Source organism: Staurois parvus, unplaced genomic scaffold, assembly GCF_062004578.1.
Source record: "Staurois parvus isolate SC_StPar_1 unplaced genomic scaffold, SC_StPar_1.0 ptg000172l, whole genome shotgun sequence".
Taxonomy (NCBI): Eukaryota; Metazoa; Chordata; class Amphibia; order Anura; family Ranidae; genus Staurois; species Staurois parvus.
The window spans coordinates 1,343,268-1,359,836 of NW_028317968.1; the positions used below are offsets into that span (position 1 = coordinate 1,343,268).

At 42.3% G+C, this 16,569-nt stretch overlaps 1 protein-coding gene and 1 pseudogene across 1 annotated transcript in view; one reads left to right on the forward strand and one right to left on the reverse strand.

The window, feature by feature from the left end:
* LOC149462573 (uroplakin-3b-like) overlaps nucleotides 1-10,413 on the forward strand; it is a 34,244-nt gene extending 23,831 nt beyond the window's left edge. The window contains exons 5-6 of the mRNA XM_089676569.1: nucleotides 1,463-1,589; nucleotides 5,399-10,413. Coding sequence (XP_089532695.1) covers nucleotides 1,463-1,589; nucleotides 5,399-5,543 — 272 coding nt within the window. The 3' untranslated portion in view covers nucleotides 5,544-10,413. The remainder of the gene's footprint in view (nucleotides 1-1,462; nucleotides 1,590-5,398) is intronic.
* Nucleotides 10,414-16,048: 5,635 nt separating this feature from the next.
* LOC149462574 (U2 spliceosomal RNA) lies at nucleotides 16,049-16,226 on the reverse strand (annotated as a pseudogene).
* Nucleotides 16,227-16,569: the final 343 nt, after the last annotated feature.

A 16,569-nucleotide genomic window follows, 5' to 3' on the forward strand; every position in this document is an offset into this window, starting at 1 on the left:
TTGGGAGTTTAGTTCCGCTTTAATATCTGCAAACAGGTTCAAGTCATAAACCTCCGCACAAGGAGAAGGTTATTTATTTTCAGTCATGTGACTGATTTTCAAATCTCATATGATTTGGCTGAAAATAGCTGCCATTTGTTTGGAAAATAGGTATCCTTATCCTGGTGTTTAGGATTTGTGAATTGAGCTTAATGCCATTTTGTTTTCATCCTCTATATTATAGATCACCAATAAACATTAAAGTGTTACTAAACCCAGGACCCTGCATTCACTATATCTGGTCTCCCACAGTACACACAACATGGAAATGCAATTATTTTAGTAAATATAAACTGCTTAATACCGTTTCTCATCAGCAGTTGGAGCAGTCTTGTGACTTCTATTAGTGTTCAGCAGAGTACTGGTTAAAGCTTGTAGGAGGAGTTTTCATTCTGCTCTAGGAGGATGCAGAAACCCTGACCTCTGTCTGGACAGTGCTGATTGGCCCTGTGCTGATCACATGCACTCTCCCAAGAAGAAAAAAAAAACCTCTCTAGCAATACACACCAAACTGAGCAAGTGCAGAGTGACTCCACACAATATGTCTTATCAAGAGATAAGAGGGAGACAATGGAAGATGGGGAGGATCAGAGAAGTCAGGATTAAACAGCAGTTTTACACAATTCAGAGGATTAACCCCTTGGGTTCCACAGTGAGAATAACAAGCATGCTTTACTGCGTATACAGACTGATTTTACTGTTGTGGGTTTAGTAACACTTACTTCTGTGTCAGCAACCACAGTGTTTTCAATTTAAATTTGAATTAAATAAGTAACAAATTGGACATTATTTCTTAAAATTTTTTTTATGGGAATGTGCCTTTGAACCCCTTAAAGTCTGGTCAGATTCAGACAGTTGAAATTAAAATTTAGTCAATGTGTGAATCTGATTAATCATTATAAGGCAACAAAGACAGAGGTGACACCAATGTATACAGCAAAGTAAAGCTGCTGTCCAAAGGTGCCCCTGTGCTCCTTCATGCAGAGTGGGGGCACTCTATTACAGGAGTTGTGTTACTGGCCAGATCACCAGGTGAAAACAGAGGGGAAAAAGACTAAAAAAAGAAAACAAATGCAGCCACCACATCTAAGGATTCGTAAGCTACAACATGTTACATTTTTGGGTTTGGGTTTAATACCACTTTAATGAAATAAAGTATTCTGAGAGTAGCCCATTGACTATATAAGCCTCATCATTACTGCCACATTCTAATTATTTATACAGATCTGAAGAGAAGCTGGACTTGTTGTCCATTGGTCACATTTCTTGTTTTATTTGAACAATTAAACTTCAGCCATGAACTTTTTGTTTATGAAAAAACTACTCCAGAAATGAAAAACTTTTTCCAGGTTTCAAAAATTCAACCAAAATTACTTTATTTGGATAATTTCCTCATAAAAATGCCTGAATCTTTTTTTTCCAGAAAGAGAATTTAACGAAACTGTTGAACCTGGTGGCCGAAGTGGAGGAATGATTGTCGTAACTACCATACTTTCTATTTTACTAGCTGTTTTGGCAATAAGCTTAATTGCTGCATTAGTTATTGGAGGGTAAGAAAACATTTTAAAGCCTAATCATCCTTTAAACATAACTTATTATTTGAGACATGAGATGATCATTAACTATTCAGCTAATCTAGAACAGTAGTATGTCCATTTGCACCCTTCTACTAGCACAGAAATGTGTACATTGTCAGGGCCTTATGTTGATTGAAGTAATGATGTAACATGTCCCTGCTAATCTTTAACCTCTTCGCGCCGACCGCACACAAATGTGCTGCCTCCCAGTGTCTGGGCCTAGACGCCGAGCGGCCACACATTTGCGTTCTAGTAAAAACAAAACATATGTGCTGAGAGCGCGTGCCCTGCGCGCTCCCAGCACACATGTCCGTTACTCACGGAAAGGTCACGGTCTCCTCTTTCGATCGGGACCTTTCCCGATCATGTGACCGCGGTGATGACACGTCACGGCGGTCACCTGATCCCTAAACCCCGCTCATCCCGCCTCCCGGCTTCTGAAACTGTTAAAGGGCCAGGAAGCGCCGGCGTGAAGGGGTTAAGGAATTCAAAATGGCTGGCCCCTGTAAATGGACAGATATTCATTTACCAGTCTGACAGCCCATGTCTCTTACCTTACCCCTTACCTCCACTCTAGTACTACAATCCCAGTCATACTTCCAGCATTCAACACTTCCAGGAGTTTTGGATGCCTGTGTCCCTCATCATGTGCTGTAGTCCTTTCCTCCAAACCCCAACATCTTTACAGAACTCAACAGTGTCATGTGGCTGAAGAAAAGAGTCGTGGCATGCATTGGAAGACTCCCAGAAATACTGAATGCTGAAGAGTCTTCTCATACATTGTTGATGGGTAGGCAACTGCTGTCTATGACTAGCTTAAAACTCAGTTTAAGCTTCGTCATATATTACTGTAATGCAATCAGGCTGCATAAACAGTAATAAATGTAGACTTCTTTTTATTCCAATTGTCCTATTTGCCTTATAAGAGTAAAGCTTGGTTCACACTGGGGACTGAATGGAAAAAAAACCTGACAGATCGCCATACCAACACAAGCGACATTGGTATGGTTAACTCCCCCGCTGTGTCTTTGCATTCTGACAGGGGCTTCCTCTTGAACTGGCTGATTTTCAGCCAGTGTGTACTCAACTTTAAAATGCACTGTGCTAGCTACACAGAGTGCAATGAACTTGATATCCAGCAGTCTAAACACCCAACCCAATCTCCCAACCCCACTTTGCCCAAAACCACCACCTGCCCAGTGCTCCAATCAACAGCATTCAGGCTCCACCAGCAGTACGGTTGATTACAGCACTGTATCAGACCACTGGAGACCAAGACAGCTGCTTTAACCTTTTTGTCAGACTGACTTTCTATCTGTTTGGGTGTTGAAAATTTTTGTAGATGTCTATAGGACCAATACATCGACAAGTCAGAAAGAGTCCCAGACGTGAAACTTTTTCATGCATACTAATAGTTACTCTATCTTTTATGTATAACAGCTTTTCTTTTTTTTTTCAACTACAGCGAAAGAACTTTAATACTTAATAAAATATTTAAATTTGTCATTAGGCCCATAGTTCATGTAAAACCAAGTATTTTAAATATTGTTTCATAATATCTACATAGTGCTATTGACATCATACATTAGCTGTCAACTGCCTGGAAAATATTGTTAAAGCAGGCCTTTAGCCGAAAATAATTTTTTTTCTAATTTGAGGCATGAGTACTTTTTTGACAGGTACTGACTCCCACTTTCATACTATTCACCAAGCCAGAATGACATCAGCTCAGCCCAACCCTTCCCCAGTCAAACCACAGCCACCTGGGATAACGCATCACACATCCCAGAAGGCTGCTAGACCAGTCCCTCTGTGTCACTCAGTCTTGGGCAGGTGCAGTTGGAAGCAAACTATAAACTATTGTAAAGTTACACGTGGCTCCAAAATCTTTCTTAAAAAGTCATGAGCTACAGTATTTGTAGCTGCTGTGCTAGCCTGCGCACAGATATTTGTCCCGGAGAAACATTGGCATGACCTTCCTGACATCCACATTCAAGATGTTGCTGTGTGGGGAGGTAGACCCCCATCCCCTCTCTAAGCTGAGTTATCTGATACTATTATTAGTGCTGCCAGTTCATTCATAATAGTAAAAGATCATACAGAGCTGTGGCTCTGTGTAATCTGTCTGCAGATGCCCTGTATCATATCTCCAAACTTTGTCACTTATGAATGAAGGACACCCTGGGTCTGAGAAAATAAGCAATTTGCTCCAAAAATGGGCATGGTATAATTGTCTAAACCTATAAACGGTATACACAGTATGCAGTCTGCACTGCTTGTACCCACCTCATACTCCATTATGACAGTGCTGTTTCACTTACATAAACCTACTGTATAGGCTCTATAAAAAATCCTAAATCGTAAAAGAGATTGCTGAGCACTCCAGAGCTGTGTATATTTAGATGCAGCCACAGACAGATACACAGTGCTGCAGACTGTGTGATCTTTATGAATGGCATTGCTGGTCTCCAGAGTGGCCCCTACTGCCAGAGACCAGTGCCGCCACTCACAAATTCATCTACTTTCTAGGAGTGTTTGTCAGGCAGTGGGGGGCAAGCTAAACAAACACAGAAAATTCTTTACTCATGCGCTGGGGATGGACTCAGCAGAGGCTAGAATGACAATGTAAATGTTCTGGAATATGCACTGCTTGCTGCCCTCAATGGACCGGGGTAGTCCAAACTCACTAAATGCAAATGAAAAAACAAAAAGAGGGCGCACCGGCCTAGTGCATTATCATTTTAAATATTTATTGAAAGTATAAAAAAGTAAGTGTCATGAAAATGAACAAAGGTGTTTAATCCATATAGCATCTAAGTCCACCAACTGGCTAATGCGTTTCGAGGGCTCTGAGGAAGAGGCTGAGTCTTCGAAACGCGTCAGTAGGTTGGTCACCCAGGGTTCCATCATATGGACTCAGCTGCTATATGGATTGAACACCTTGTTCATTGTGATATGCCTATGTTTTATATGTCCATTGTGAGTATGATACCTACTTTTGTATTCTTTCAATAAATATTTTAAATGATAATGCACTAGGCCGGTGCGCCCACTTTTTGATTTTTCATTTGCATTTAGTGGGGGGCAAGCTGTCTGACCACCAGGGCTGGATCTAGGGCGGTGCATTTTGTGGTGGGCTTTGCCCCCCCAGATTTAAGTGGCACCCCCCCAAGGACAAGTGGCAAATCATGATGTTCTCTGTCACAGCACAGGACCCCCCAAAAAAACCCTGGAAATAGCTGCCAGTTCCTTGTTACCTGTGCCAACCCGTTTCAAATTGAACTAAATGTGATTTTCAGATTATGCATACCATTTATTTAGCAATGTGCAAGGGTCAGCAGTTGCTGACTGCAGGCAGTCAAAACAACAAAAGTTTCATTTGTGAAGAATTCTGATTTCAAGAATTATCTTTCTCTGAACTGAAAATATGACTTTTCTGAAATTTACCAAAAGGCTCAGTTTTACAAATTCAATAAAGTGAATACACATTCCTTAATCAGAAACCAAGAACAGAACGGATAGTGGTTCCCCAAAAATTGGATTCTTTTGATTCTAACAAACGAATTTATTCCCAAAAACAGAACTCCGAAAGCAATGTTTCGGTATAATTGTCAACATTAGAACATATACAGCAACAGGTTAATTTTGTATGTACCTATTTATTTTGATTTATCTGTGGTTTATTTTATTAGCAATATTGTATAATTTGGTTTACTCAGCAACATTTGTACAGATATGTTGTTTTGTTGTCGTAACAATCCCTTTTTTTTTCTTTTAATTAGTCGGGACATTTGTTGGAAACAAACGCTGCACTACAATGTAGGTGTATATGGAAATTTTGATTATTTCACCCGTGGCACCTATAAACCACATTATGAGCATTTCGACTCCTTTCGTGGCAAAAGACCTCTTTCTCAGGACATGTAAACAAAAAAGTTGTGTTTCTCTATAACTATACAGTACCGTATATGTTGGTGTTTTGTAACTGTATACTGATTTCATTCTGCAGTGTAAATAGAAATGAGAATGAATGTATGTACATGTCATAAAGATTGTAACATATAATTACCCTTCCAAAGTGACTGCTACCTAAATTCTGTAATTCTACTTTTTATTATGACATGGTATTAATATACAATATGCTAGTTAAAAAGCAGGCAAAGAATTAATTACACTAAAATAGAGGCGAATGAAGGACATTTTTAGAGCAAACTTGTGTGTTGTCAATGCAGGGCAAAAGCAAGAGGTTTGTTTCAAAGTACCCCTCCACAGCATGGCTGTCACGTGGGTTCATGCCTCAGCCCAGTGTAAGGTGGGAATAGAGTGATTCAGAACTTACAGTGGCCTTCTTTTCTTCACTCTGGCAGCTGAACAGAGTGGTGGGGCAATGACAAAAAGATGACTATGTGACGTAAAGGCCGTATCAAATAAAACCTACTGCATTGCCCTGCATGAGCAGAGCACAGGTGTGTAGTGCAAATGCCCTAAATGTCCATGCAGTTAAATCAAGTAGTATGTTGAATCAATAGGTGTGATTTATTAGAGAATAGACAATTTTCACTTTGCAAAGTAAATGTTATTTAGTCAAGTGAATTTAATGTAGCTTAGTAAAAAAGTGACACTGTATTCATTTTAAGCCCTCATGCACACGGGACGTTTTGATAATGCTGGTAACATTAGCTGTGTAAAGTAATGTTAAAAACTTGAGTTTTTCAGCTTTTTAGCGTTTTTGCTTTAGCATTTAGCTACGATTAGCTGCATTTTCCCGCATCTTTCCGTGTTTGCGGTTTTTAGCATTTTTTTTACCAAAAAATAAATTTTTTGGTCAAAAAAAGAAAAAAGTCCAAAAACACTGGTTTGCGGCATTTATTGCGTTTTGCAGCGTTAGAGCATTTTTACAGCTAAAAAACTCCTCTAGAAACCCACTAGTTCTGGGTTTTCTTTCCAGCCAAAAAACGTACCAGCCAAAAAACGTTGATTACAGTCTGTGTGCATAGACACATAGGATAACATGCTGGGGGGTTTACTAGCTGTAGACAAAACCGTCAAAAGCCAAAAACAGCAGCTGTAAAAACGTCAAGTGTGCATGAGGGCTCATTGTTCAAACACATGCAAGGCAAATGCTTATACTTTTTATTTCCCTGCTCATATTCGGGTAGTCAAAGTGGACATCTTGTTTAATAAGTGAACATTGACTTTTCAAAGTGAACACGATTTACTCTTACAGTAAATTACCCCAGTTTTAAAAAAAAAAAAAAAAAGCATAACCAAAGTTTAACCACTTGCCCTCTGGAAGATTTCTGACCAGGCCATTTTTTTGCTATACGGGACTGCATTAATTTAACTTACAATTGCGCAGTCATGCTACACTGTACACAAATTAACTTTATGTAATTCTTTTCACAACAAATAGTGCTTTCTTGTGGTGGATAAATTATATAAATTGGAAAAAAAACCCTTTTACTTCCTGCTATAAAACATAGCCAATAATAAAAATCTAAAAAATCTAATTTCTTCATAAATTTAGGCCAATATGTATTCTATGTATTTTTCATAAACAAAATCCCAATAAGTGTGTATTGATTGGTTTGCTCAATTGTCTACAAACTATGTCATATATACAGGAAACTTTTTTGTGTATACCAGTAATGGCAGTGATTAGAGACTTATAGCGGGAATGCGATATTGTGGTGGACAATCAGACACTAACTGACACTTTGTGGGAACCGATGATACTAATACAGTGATCAGTGCTAAACATTTACACTGTCAATGACACTGGTTGGGAAGGGGTTTAACATTTAGGGCAATCAAAGGGTTAACTGTGTTCCTTACCAGTGTTTATATGTGTACTATATGGTGTTTTTACTAAGGGATGTGCTGGACTTTATTCACGCTGATAGTACACAGCTGTCTTGCTTACATAGGCAGAGCTGTGTTCTGTCTCTCTCCTCACCCATCAGCGGGTGCCGGTGGTCATCTATTGGTTGGCACTCGCTGATCAGATTCTGCTGTGAGTAATCACAGCAGAAGTGGTGCACCAGGGGTGTTGCTCACCCTACCAGAAGTGCAGAATCACGTATATATAGTGGTCGCTCTGTAGTAGTAAAAGCTGCTATAGGGCGGTCATCAACTGGTTAAAGGAAACCCAAGAGATCTAAGTGACTCGGAAATGAATTAAACCAAAAGATCACCATGGCAGCCTGGTAACTAATACTTTTTGAAGAAGGTCAAGCCTCAAATTTCCAATGACAGATTCCCTTTAATGTCCATCCATTTTGGTTTTGAAAATAATAGTATAGGCATATAATAATCAAATTAAAAAATTCAGACACAAAACATCGGGGCTGGTTGACATCACTTCTATGGCATTTAACGCATGTTGATATGCACTAAATGCACTTGAGTTGATGTGTTTTGACATTATTTTTTAATGCATTGTGCAGATGTGCATTTTTTTGGCAGGAGTCACTATCCTTGATAAATTGTAATGAGTTGGGTTGTGTTTAAATTCAGCATGTTACATTTTCAACCAGCACCGAGCATTGCAACCTACAATATTTGTATCACTTTAGATTTGATTAGGCTACATAGGGAAATGCAATTTTTGTGACATTGTGTGATCTCCACAACTGTGAGATTGAGTGATATCTTACAATTGTACAATACCAAAATACAAATTGTGAGATTGAGTGGTCTCAATCTCAATTGCACAATAACCACAATTTTATGAAGCACAAGGCAAATAGACCCATGCAATCCAGTGTGCTTCAACATGTGTTCTTGTGCATTGAGCTGCATTGTGTTAGGCAGGCCATTAATTTTAAAAGGGTATCAACATACTTTAACACACACAAAATAGGTCCTGCTCTGCTCTACAAAATACAGAACACTGCACCACACAGAGCAATTATTTCTGTGCAGTGTGGTGCGCTGCAGCACAATGTATATTTCCTTTGGGGTGTAATTAACAATGAATGGCAATGCAGTGCAAAACACACATATATAGTGCATTACCCTACATTACCCATAACTTAGCCCTTTGTGATTAATCTCCTCCATGGAATTGAACAGGAGATGGAGATTAGTCACAATTCAATTTTTTATTCCCAAGATGTTTGGACAATTTATTGCAGTTCAGTTTGGGCTGTATGGGTGATTTTTGTCTTGCAGCTGTACAATTCTGATCTTATGTAATTGATAATGATATCTGTATCAAAACAGTAAATGTTCTTCTATGATAGGGCAATAATGCAGTTAGGTCGAGTAAATAACTATAGGTCCATCAATCATTAAATCATATGATTATTATTTGAATTTTTTTATATACCTATGGTATTGATTTTAGAAGACTATGGCTACACTGGCTATTTATAGTTGTACAAAATAAAATCTCATGTAATCATTTACTTTCTTTGTATACCAGTTCCAGTACTGCTATACTGCTATAAAATGGATCTGAAATAACATAACAAAGCAATCAATCTCCCAGGATTGTATAAAGTCACACTATTTTTCAAACAGCAGAATGCATCAACAATTACCCTCTTATTTTCTAGATAACTCGCTCAGCACCTGAGTTTATTCCTATATTTCTGTGTACCCCTGTAACATGAATCTCATGATGCTATTCTTTTAACAATTACCCCCCAAAAATCTCCTGCAGTAGCACAAAATAACTCTTGGATATGTGAGATAAAAAATTACTTGTTTAGACCTAGAAATATAAAATCTACCTTTGGCAGTTTTCTGAGAGAGGTATCCTGATTGAGAGATCTTTTTTCTCTGACAGCTGTAAGATGTTATTTTTTCCTTGCTTGTTCTTCCAGTGACAACAGTCACCAGAACAAAAACAGAAAGAGGACCTCCAAAACAGGTGGGGGGAATGGGCGGAGTCCTCAGGTGTATGTCATATGTACCAAGGGTGAAGAGAACCACAAAATTTAAAGTGGCAAGTGTCCCAAAAACTCCTTTAACTTGAAATCTTCAGCAGGAAGCCAACACATTTCAGGGGTATGATGTCACTCCTTCTTCAGGGCTGGTTGATGCAGTCAGTGGAGCTTTAGGAGTAGGTTTTCTATCTTTAGAAATCTCCAAGACAAAATGCTAGCAGAGTGGAAAATGCTCCAGCAGAGGGTTGTGCATCAGACTGAAATCTAATCAGAACTGATATACAGCCAGAAGATTCCTAAATAGAAAACCCATTCGAAAAGTACAATTAACTACATAAATCAACCCAGAGGAAGCAGGTGCCATTCTATTCTCTACCTGAACACTTAACCCCTACCCTGTAATATGAGCCCTTAATGCCACCCAACGCTTAAACCTTTATCTGTTCTATAACATTTAATTTCCCTCCTCCAATCCTAACTTTGAAACTAAATATAACCTATAAGAGAGGCTTTTAACATTTAACCTACCTCAGTTCTGCTGCATATTCTCATTGTCTTGCATTAGAAGAAACTGTACTGAATGAATGCAGGTCCCATTGCAAAATCATGCAGAATCAAGTTCAAGGGATCTGAAGCAACTGCTTTGCAAGGGCACAGTATGCATATTTCAGCTTTTGGTTCTTAAATTGATTTTCTGCCATATTATGTGAGCTTTAAAGGTTTTATAATATGACATGATTCGTTTAAGCCTCCTTTAGACTAGACCTATGTAGGGGAGGTTTTATCCTCTTGTCAATGAGATATTTAAACATTTGTGAGATTACATTTTTTAAAGTATATTATTTATGAAAATTTTTCAGACATTGCTATGTAAAACAAGCAATAAAGACTATATGTCAAAACAACATGCTTCCATTGTATTTATTCACTGCAAGCACACACACTCATACAATTGTCTTCTCATAACCCCCTATAGATCAGAAATTTTTTGTAGCTATACAAAAATGACCTATATCAAACATTAGTACAGACTGTTACATAGTCAGAACATAGCTTAAACCAGATCCAGATTTTGAACAGCTGCTAACCATGGTCCACAGACTTTGACTCAGCCAGGCAGGTTCTACTAGTGTAGGTTTCTTTAGTATGTCGTTAAAGATGATGATAATGTCCATCTTTCCATTTTAATAAGATTACTGTTTTGGAATTACATAACAGGAGTCTGATCAGTTGTTTAGCGTATGTACCTACTGTGCAGTTGTGTGTTATTATAGCGAATGATTAGATTTCTGGATGATAAGATAGATCAGGCCTCAAAATTTCCACTTGTCTGCTCGCATTTGGCGAGTGGAAATAACGTGGGGGCAAGTGTGTCCCAGGCCATAGGGCACTCCGGGCATTTTCCCAGTGGGATGGAGCTAACGGGCTGCATGTATATGTGGGGCTCAAAGCAGCTGTGGCAGCTGGGCTGACCCTCGGGCCCGCACCATCTCTCCATGGCTGCTCAGTTCCCTTTATGTCCGTCGGAGCAGGGGGCTAGCAGACCCATGATTGTGAAGGGGGCGGAGATCCCATGGCCTGATGCCTTATAGGTGTCACTACTGCTGTGGCAGACACGACGGGTTGCTGGCCCGGACCAGAAAAAGTGAGTGAGTGCCAGCCTGCCCGTGAACACTTACTGGTAGAACAAATCATGAGAAAATTTGTATAGGCTCAGTTTAACTCTGATGAGAGTCTCATTAGAGTTAAACTGAGTCTACACATCTTAAAATGTGTTCTAACGGTAAGTGAACGTCATGAGAGGATGCTTTGGTGTGCAGCTATTCACATGAACGGAGTGTGATTTTAATGCGGTGCTGGAAATGCGCAGAAATCTGCAAATTCAGCACCGCATCAGTGTAAACCAGGCCTAGGCCTGGTTCACACAGATGCAGTGCAGAATTCACACTGATGTGGTGCAGAATTTGCACTGATTTCTGTGCATTTCCCGTGCCACATCAAAACTGCACTCCAATCATGTGAACCGCATATAGCATTTAACAGTGTTAGTTCATTAGATAATTTATGAGGGCGTGTTTAGAGGTGGGATTAAGGGTGAGGCAGAGAAGGGGTTTTGTGGGGAAACTGGTGGTGAGTAACTCTTAAAGCCTGGCTAGTAGCTCAACAGGGCTGGATGGAGCCTGTCTGTGGGGGTGCAGTAAAAATTTTCAGGGAGGCAGAAGATGTGAGGTCAGTAGGGTAGTATACAGGGGGTCAGCAGGGAAGAGGATAGGATCAACAGTTTATAGGGCAGTCTACAGAAGCCATTAGTTTGTAGAACAGTGTACATGGGGTTATCAGACCAAAAGACAGTGTACAAGAGTCAGTAGGGTAGTGTACAGGGGGTCACCAGAGTAGACAACAGAGCATATGACAGGGATCATCAGGGTCTAGAAAAGGGGTTATCAGGTCAACAAGATGGAGGACTGGGGTCAGCAGGGCAGAGGACAGGGGTCAGCAGTGCAGAGGACAGGGGTCAGCAGGGCAGAAGACAATGGTCAGCAGAGAAGGGGACAGAGTCACTGCTGACAGAACACTCTTTAGATCTCCTCCTTCCTTCCCCACACTGCAAACAGCCTGGGTACTCAGAGTTCCTCCACACCACATAGCTGAGATTGGATTCCCTTACAGACACAGCATCCATCTGCACAGTGTATAGCTGGCTACAGATTGAGGCTGTGTCTGTAAGGAAATTCAAGCAAATCTCAGTTATGTGCTATGAGGGGAGGAGAAGATCTGTTGAGTGCCCTCATTCATGTCTCACCCAAAAAAAATCATCCCTCCTAGCACACGTCATATTATCCTCAAATTTAACATCTTAGCAGAAATCCTCCCTGCCAAATCCCCCCTCCCCTCCCAGCACAAATCCTATCCTCCAAATCCCCCCTCCTAGTATAATCCCCTCCCAATGCCCCTCCTAGAACAACCCCCTTCCAATTACTCTTCCCAGCACAAATTCTCTCTCCCTACCCAAGTCCCCCCAAAATTCCCCTTCCTAGCACAAATCCTCTACAGCCCTCCCCTCTTAACCCAAATTCCCCCACCCCCTCTTAGCGCAAATCCCTCCACCCCAATACCCCTCCTAGCACACATCCAACCAAACTCCCTCCTTGAACATTTTCCTTCCCAATCCCCCCACTTAGCACATAATCCCCCCCAATCCCCCCTCCTACCTCCTAAAACGTCCCCCCCTAACACATATCCCCCCAATCCCCTCTCTAAAAACATATATCCCCCAATCCTCCTTCCAAACATATCTCCCCCAATCCCCTCTCCTAGTCCTAGCATATTCCCCCTCCCCCTCCAATCCCCTTTACAAACACATCCCCCCAATCCCCCCTACAAACACATATCTCCCCCAATCCCCACTCCTAGTTCTAGCATATTACCCCCCAATCCCCCTACAAACATATATCCTCCAATCGCCCCTTTAAACACATATCTCCCCCAATCCGCCCTCCTAGTCCTAGCACATTCCCACTCCCCCTCCAATCTCCCCCTAAAAACACATATCCCCCCAATCCCCCCTCCAAACACATATCTCCCCCAATCCCCCTTCCTAGTCCTAGCATATCCCCCCCAAATCCCCCCTACAAACACATATCCCCCAATCCCCCCTCCAAATACATATCTCCAATCCCCACTCCTACTTCGAGCATATCCCCCCCCCCAGCACATATCCCCCTCATTCCTTCTATTAGCACATATCCTTCCACCCCAATTACCCCTTTTAGCAAATCTCCCCCCCCCCCCCATTACCCTCTCCAGCACAAATAGTCGCCAATCACTCTACCTCTCATTTCAAGCACAAATTATTAGCACAAGTTGCACCCTCCAACCCCTTACATTATGTTCCCTGCCTGTACGTCTCCCCCCCCCCCCCCCCACAGGAGAGAGGCTGTGTTGTGTCCTCCCCCTCCTGTAAGTGCAGAGCTCCTTGACACACACACAGGTTCATTAGTTCGGGCTGCACATAGTTTAATTACCAGCACTTTACCTCCTCCAAGGACTGCTCATGTCCCAGCAGGAGGAAATGTGTATAGGGTAATTAAACTGTGCCATCCAAACTCTGTGATATGCTGTGTGGAAGAGCGCTGCACTGACAGGAAGGGGAGGACACACCACAGCCTCTCTCCTGTGTACCGCTGCTGCTGTCTGAACTTTACTAATCACAGGTCACTGCATCAGGCTGCACATTCCAGTGTTGGGATGGTGAAGAAACTCAACCGGCCAGGGGGGCACAACAGAATTCTGGGGGGCTCAGCCCACCCCAGCACCCCCCTAGATCTGGCCATGTAGCTCATGATTTGAAATTTTGAGCCCTGAGGTAGATTATATCCAAGAAATAAGCTGGCCATGCACAGCATGAATTTCTGAAAATTCAGCATCTCCAGCGGATGTTATTCACTTTTTCCTTCGAGTTTGGGTGGTACCAACATTGAAGCTATATATGGCAAGTTTATGCTCCACCATTGACACCATTGATTTTGAAAGTCAGTTCTCCTGACGTCAATCACTGTATGCTTGTTCTGTCTCAGTGAGAAAGCATGCATGTTAAAATATTCATTTTAGGCCTGAAGATTTCTTAAAACCCTCAAAACATTGTGGCATTGTGGAGTTTAACTTCCTCTGCTCTCTCCTGACACCACATGGCAGGGGTCAGTAACATGGAGGGTAGTAAATTATTGTAGACATGTGTAGACTAACCACTTAAGGATTGCTGATGAATTGGGTCCACCTATAGTCCGGCACAACCAGCTTCTCAGCATTTTTCACACAAGCTTGCACCCGGAGTCAGAAACCAGTCCTTGAGCTTTGGTTTTGTTATTGATTGAAGGAATTAGAACTTGGATACGGTAAGGGGGGTATAGGATGCCCAAGGGAACCAATAACTGAGGCTATACTTTCTGAAACTATTCACAAGCTTCTCTTCTGTGACACAGTCTCTGTTGGAGAAATAGCCAGCATCTCCATGTTGTACCACCCCCCTCCCCCCCAGACCCTAGATGAACCCCTCTTCACCAAGCAATTTGGAGACTTTTTCTGAGCAGGGAATCTGGCTCTAGTCTCTTTAATTTAGGTAAACAGTCACTAGAAGGGGGCTAATCTGGTTTCCCACCAGAGTGACCTTTCCCCTATCCGCCAAGGGGGTGGCAGTTGTACTCACTCAGATTCTCTCCTGTACCGCTTGTGGTTGGCCGCTGCTACCAGACCTATCAGCTGGGCCACTGCATCCCTGTCATACAGGTAGTCCTCGTTCAGGGAGCCTGTGAGCTACATGGCCTCATCCCACTAAGCATCCTGGCAGCCTTCTTCCTCCAGCCTTACATCTTCCTACTTTTTCTTCCACCTCAATCCTCACACTCCTGCTGCTGAGCAGGCTCCTACACTTTTAAGGGAGTCCCAGCCCCTTGCCAAGCCTTCTGTTGGGGATTGGCTGAGGTTCCTCAAGAGTGCAGCCAGCCACTCCTCAGATCCACCCACTGTATCCTAGGCCCTCCTCCAAGGGAATTCCTGAAGGGATGGCCTGCAAAGTCTCAGCCCTGACCACAATTTGACCCCACTGGCTATTACACCTTAGCTGCTAACAGCTCCTGTCTAACCATTAGGATATAGCTCCCCCTAGCTAACCTAGGATGGCACTACTAGTGGAAGTGATCGCTTTGCATAAGAAAGCTGAGAGCTGAATCAGAAAGTGTAAACAACCTCTGGCTCTTAAAGCAGGCGGGAATCTGTTCACTTGTCGTTTTTCATTTTTTTAAGCTCCACGGTGTAGTGAAACACACTCACAAAACTTAAAACCTGGTGCATAAAAAAGTGCACAGGGTATACAAATGGCCCTCCTCTGAAGAGAATGGACCCTAGCTCTGATCCTCTGGGGCGCAAGGCTGCTGACAGGGATTAGGATACTCGCTGGTCCACCCAGCCGAAACCAGGCAGACCCCTTTCTTCAGCAGGCCTGCCAAAGCAAGGCTAACCCAAGTACTAGGTTGGGTCCCCCCCGAAGAGAGACCAATGGCAGGGGGAAAACCTGACCAAAAGGGCATGTGTCCTCCAGGAATTTCAGGGCAAGTCCAAGGACTTACACCCTACTAATCGTAAGGTGCTGAAGTACATAGAGTGCTGTGCAAAAAGTGCAGTGACAGACAACAAAAATAAAAAGTGGAAGGGGAAGTGGACAAGTGTGCTACAAGTGCCAAAGTATAAGACTATGGTGGGGCTTTCAAACAGAAATAAAAAATTTGTCCAGTCCTAACCAAAAAGGCCTAGCCCTGAAGGCAGTTGAGAAAGAAATGTGAAATAGTGCAGTGACCTTGGTGCCAAAAAACTCAATGAACTCCCCCACCATGAGAATTACCACACCCCTGGACTGCCCCTCTAAGTGCACATACACCACGGGCTTCTTTCAGCCCAGCCCCTGGCCAGACCAGTGCAGCACCATCCCTACCAGGAAGGCATTAGAACTTACTGAGAGCCCTGCCATCAGCCGGGGACAAGCCTGTAGGATTTAAGCCAGATGCAACCTGGGAGGAAAGGGCCCTCCTACCTTTCCCAACCAATTACATCACGCTGAATGCTAGACAGAGACCTCCCCCCCTCCGGTCACTCCGTTTTCTCTCCCGATGACTGATAAGAACAGATACTACACTTGATCTTAGCCAAAAGGCCGACAAACGATGTTCACTAGTTGGTGCTGCTGCCAATGTTTAGTATATGTTATATCAGCAGCAGCAAAAGGTAAACACGTGACAGAGTTACCAGAAACATGATGGTCTTTACAGACAATATACAGTAGTAAGATAAGATGTAACAGAAATGGGGTGTGCAACAGACACCTCTTTTAAAGTGGCTGTAACCCTGACATGAAGTGACTAGCCTCAGTTGATACACAGAAATTAAACAATCCTCCTACATACTGGATCACCTGCAGCCATCACTTGTCTACATCTGATTAAAGTCTACAATTTACATAGCTTTTCTGAGCTTCCAGAGGCAGGGGCCGGGGATCTGACAACACACCT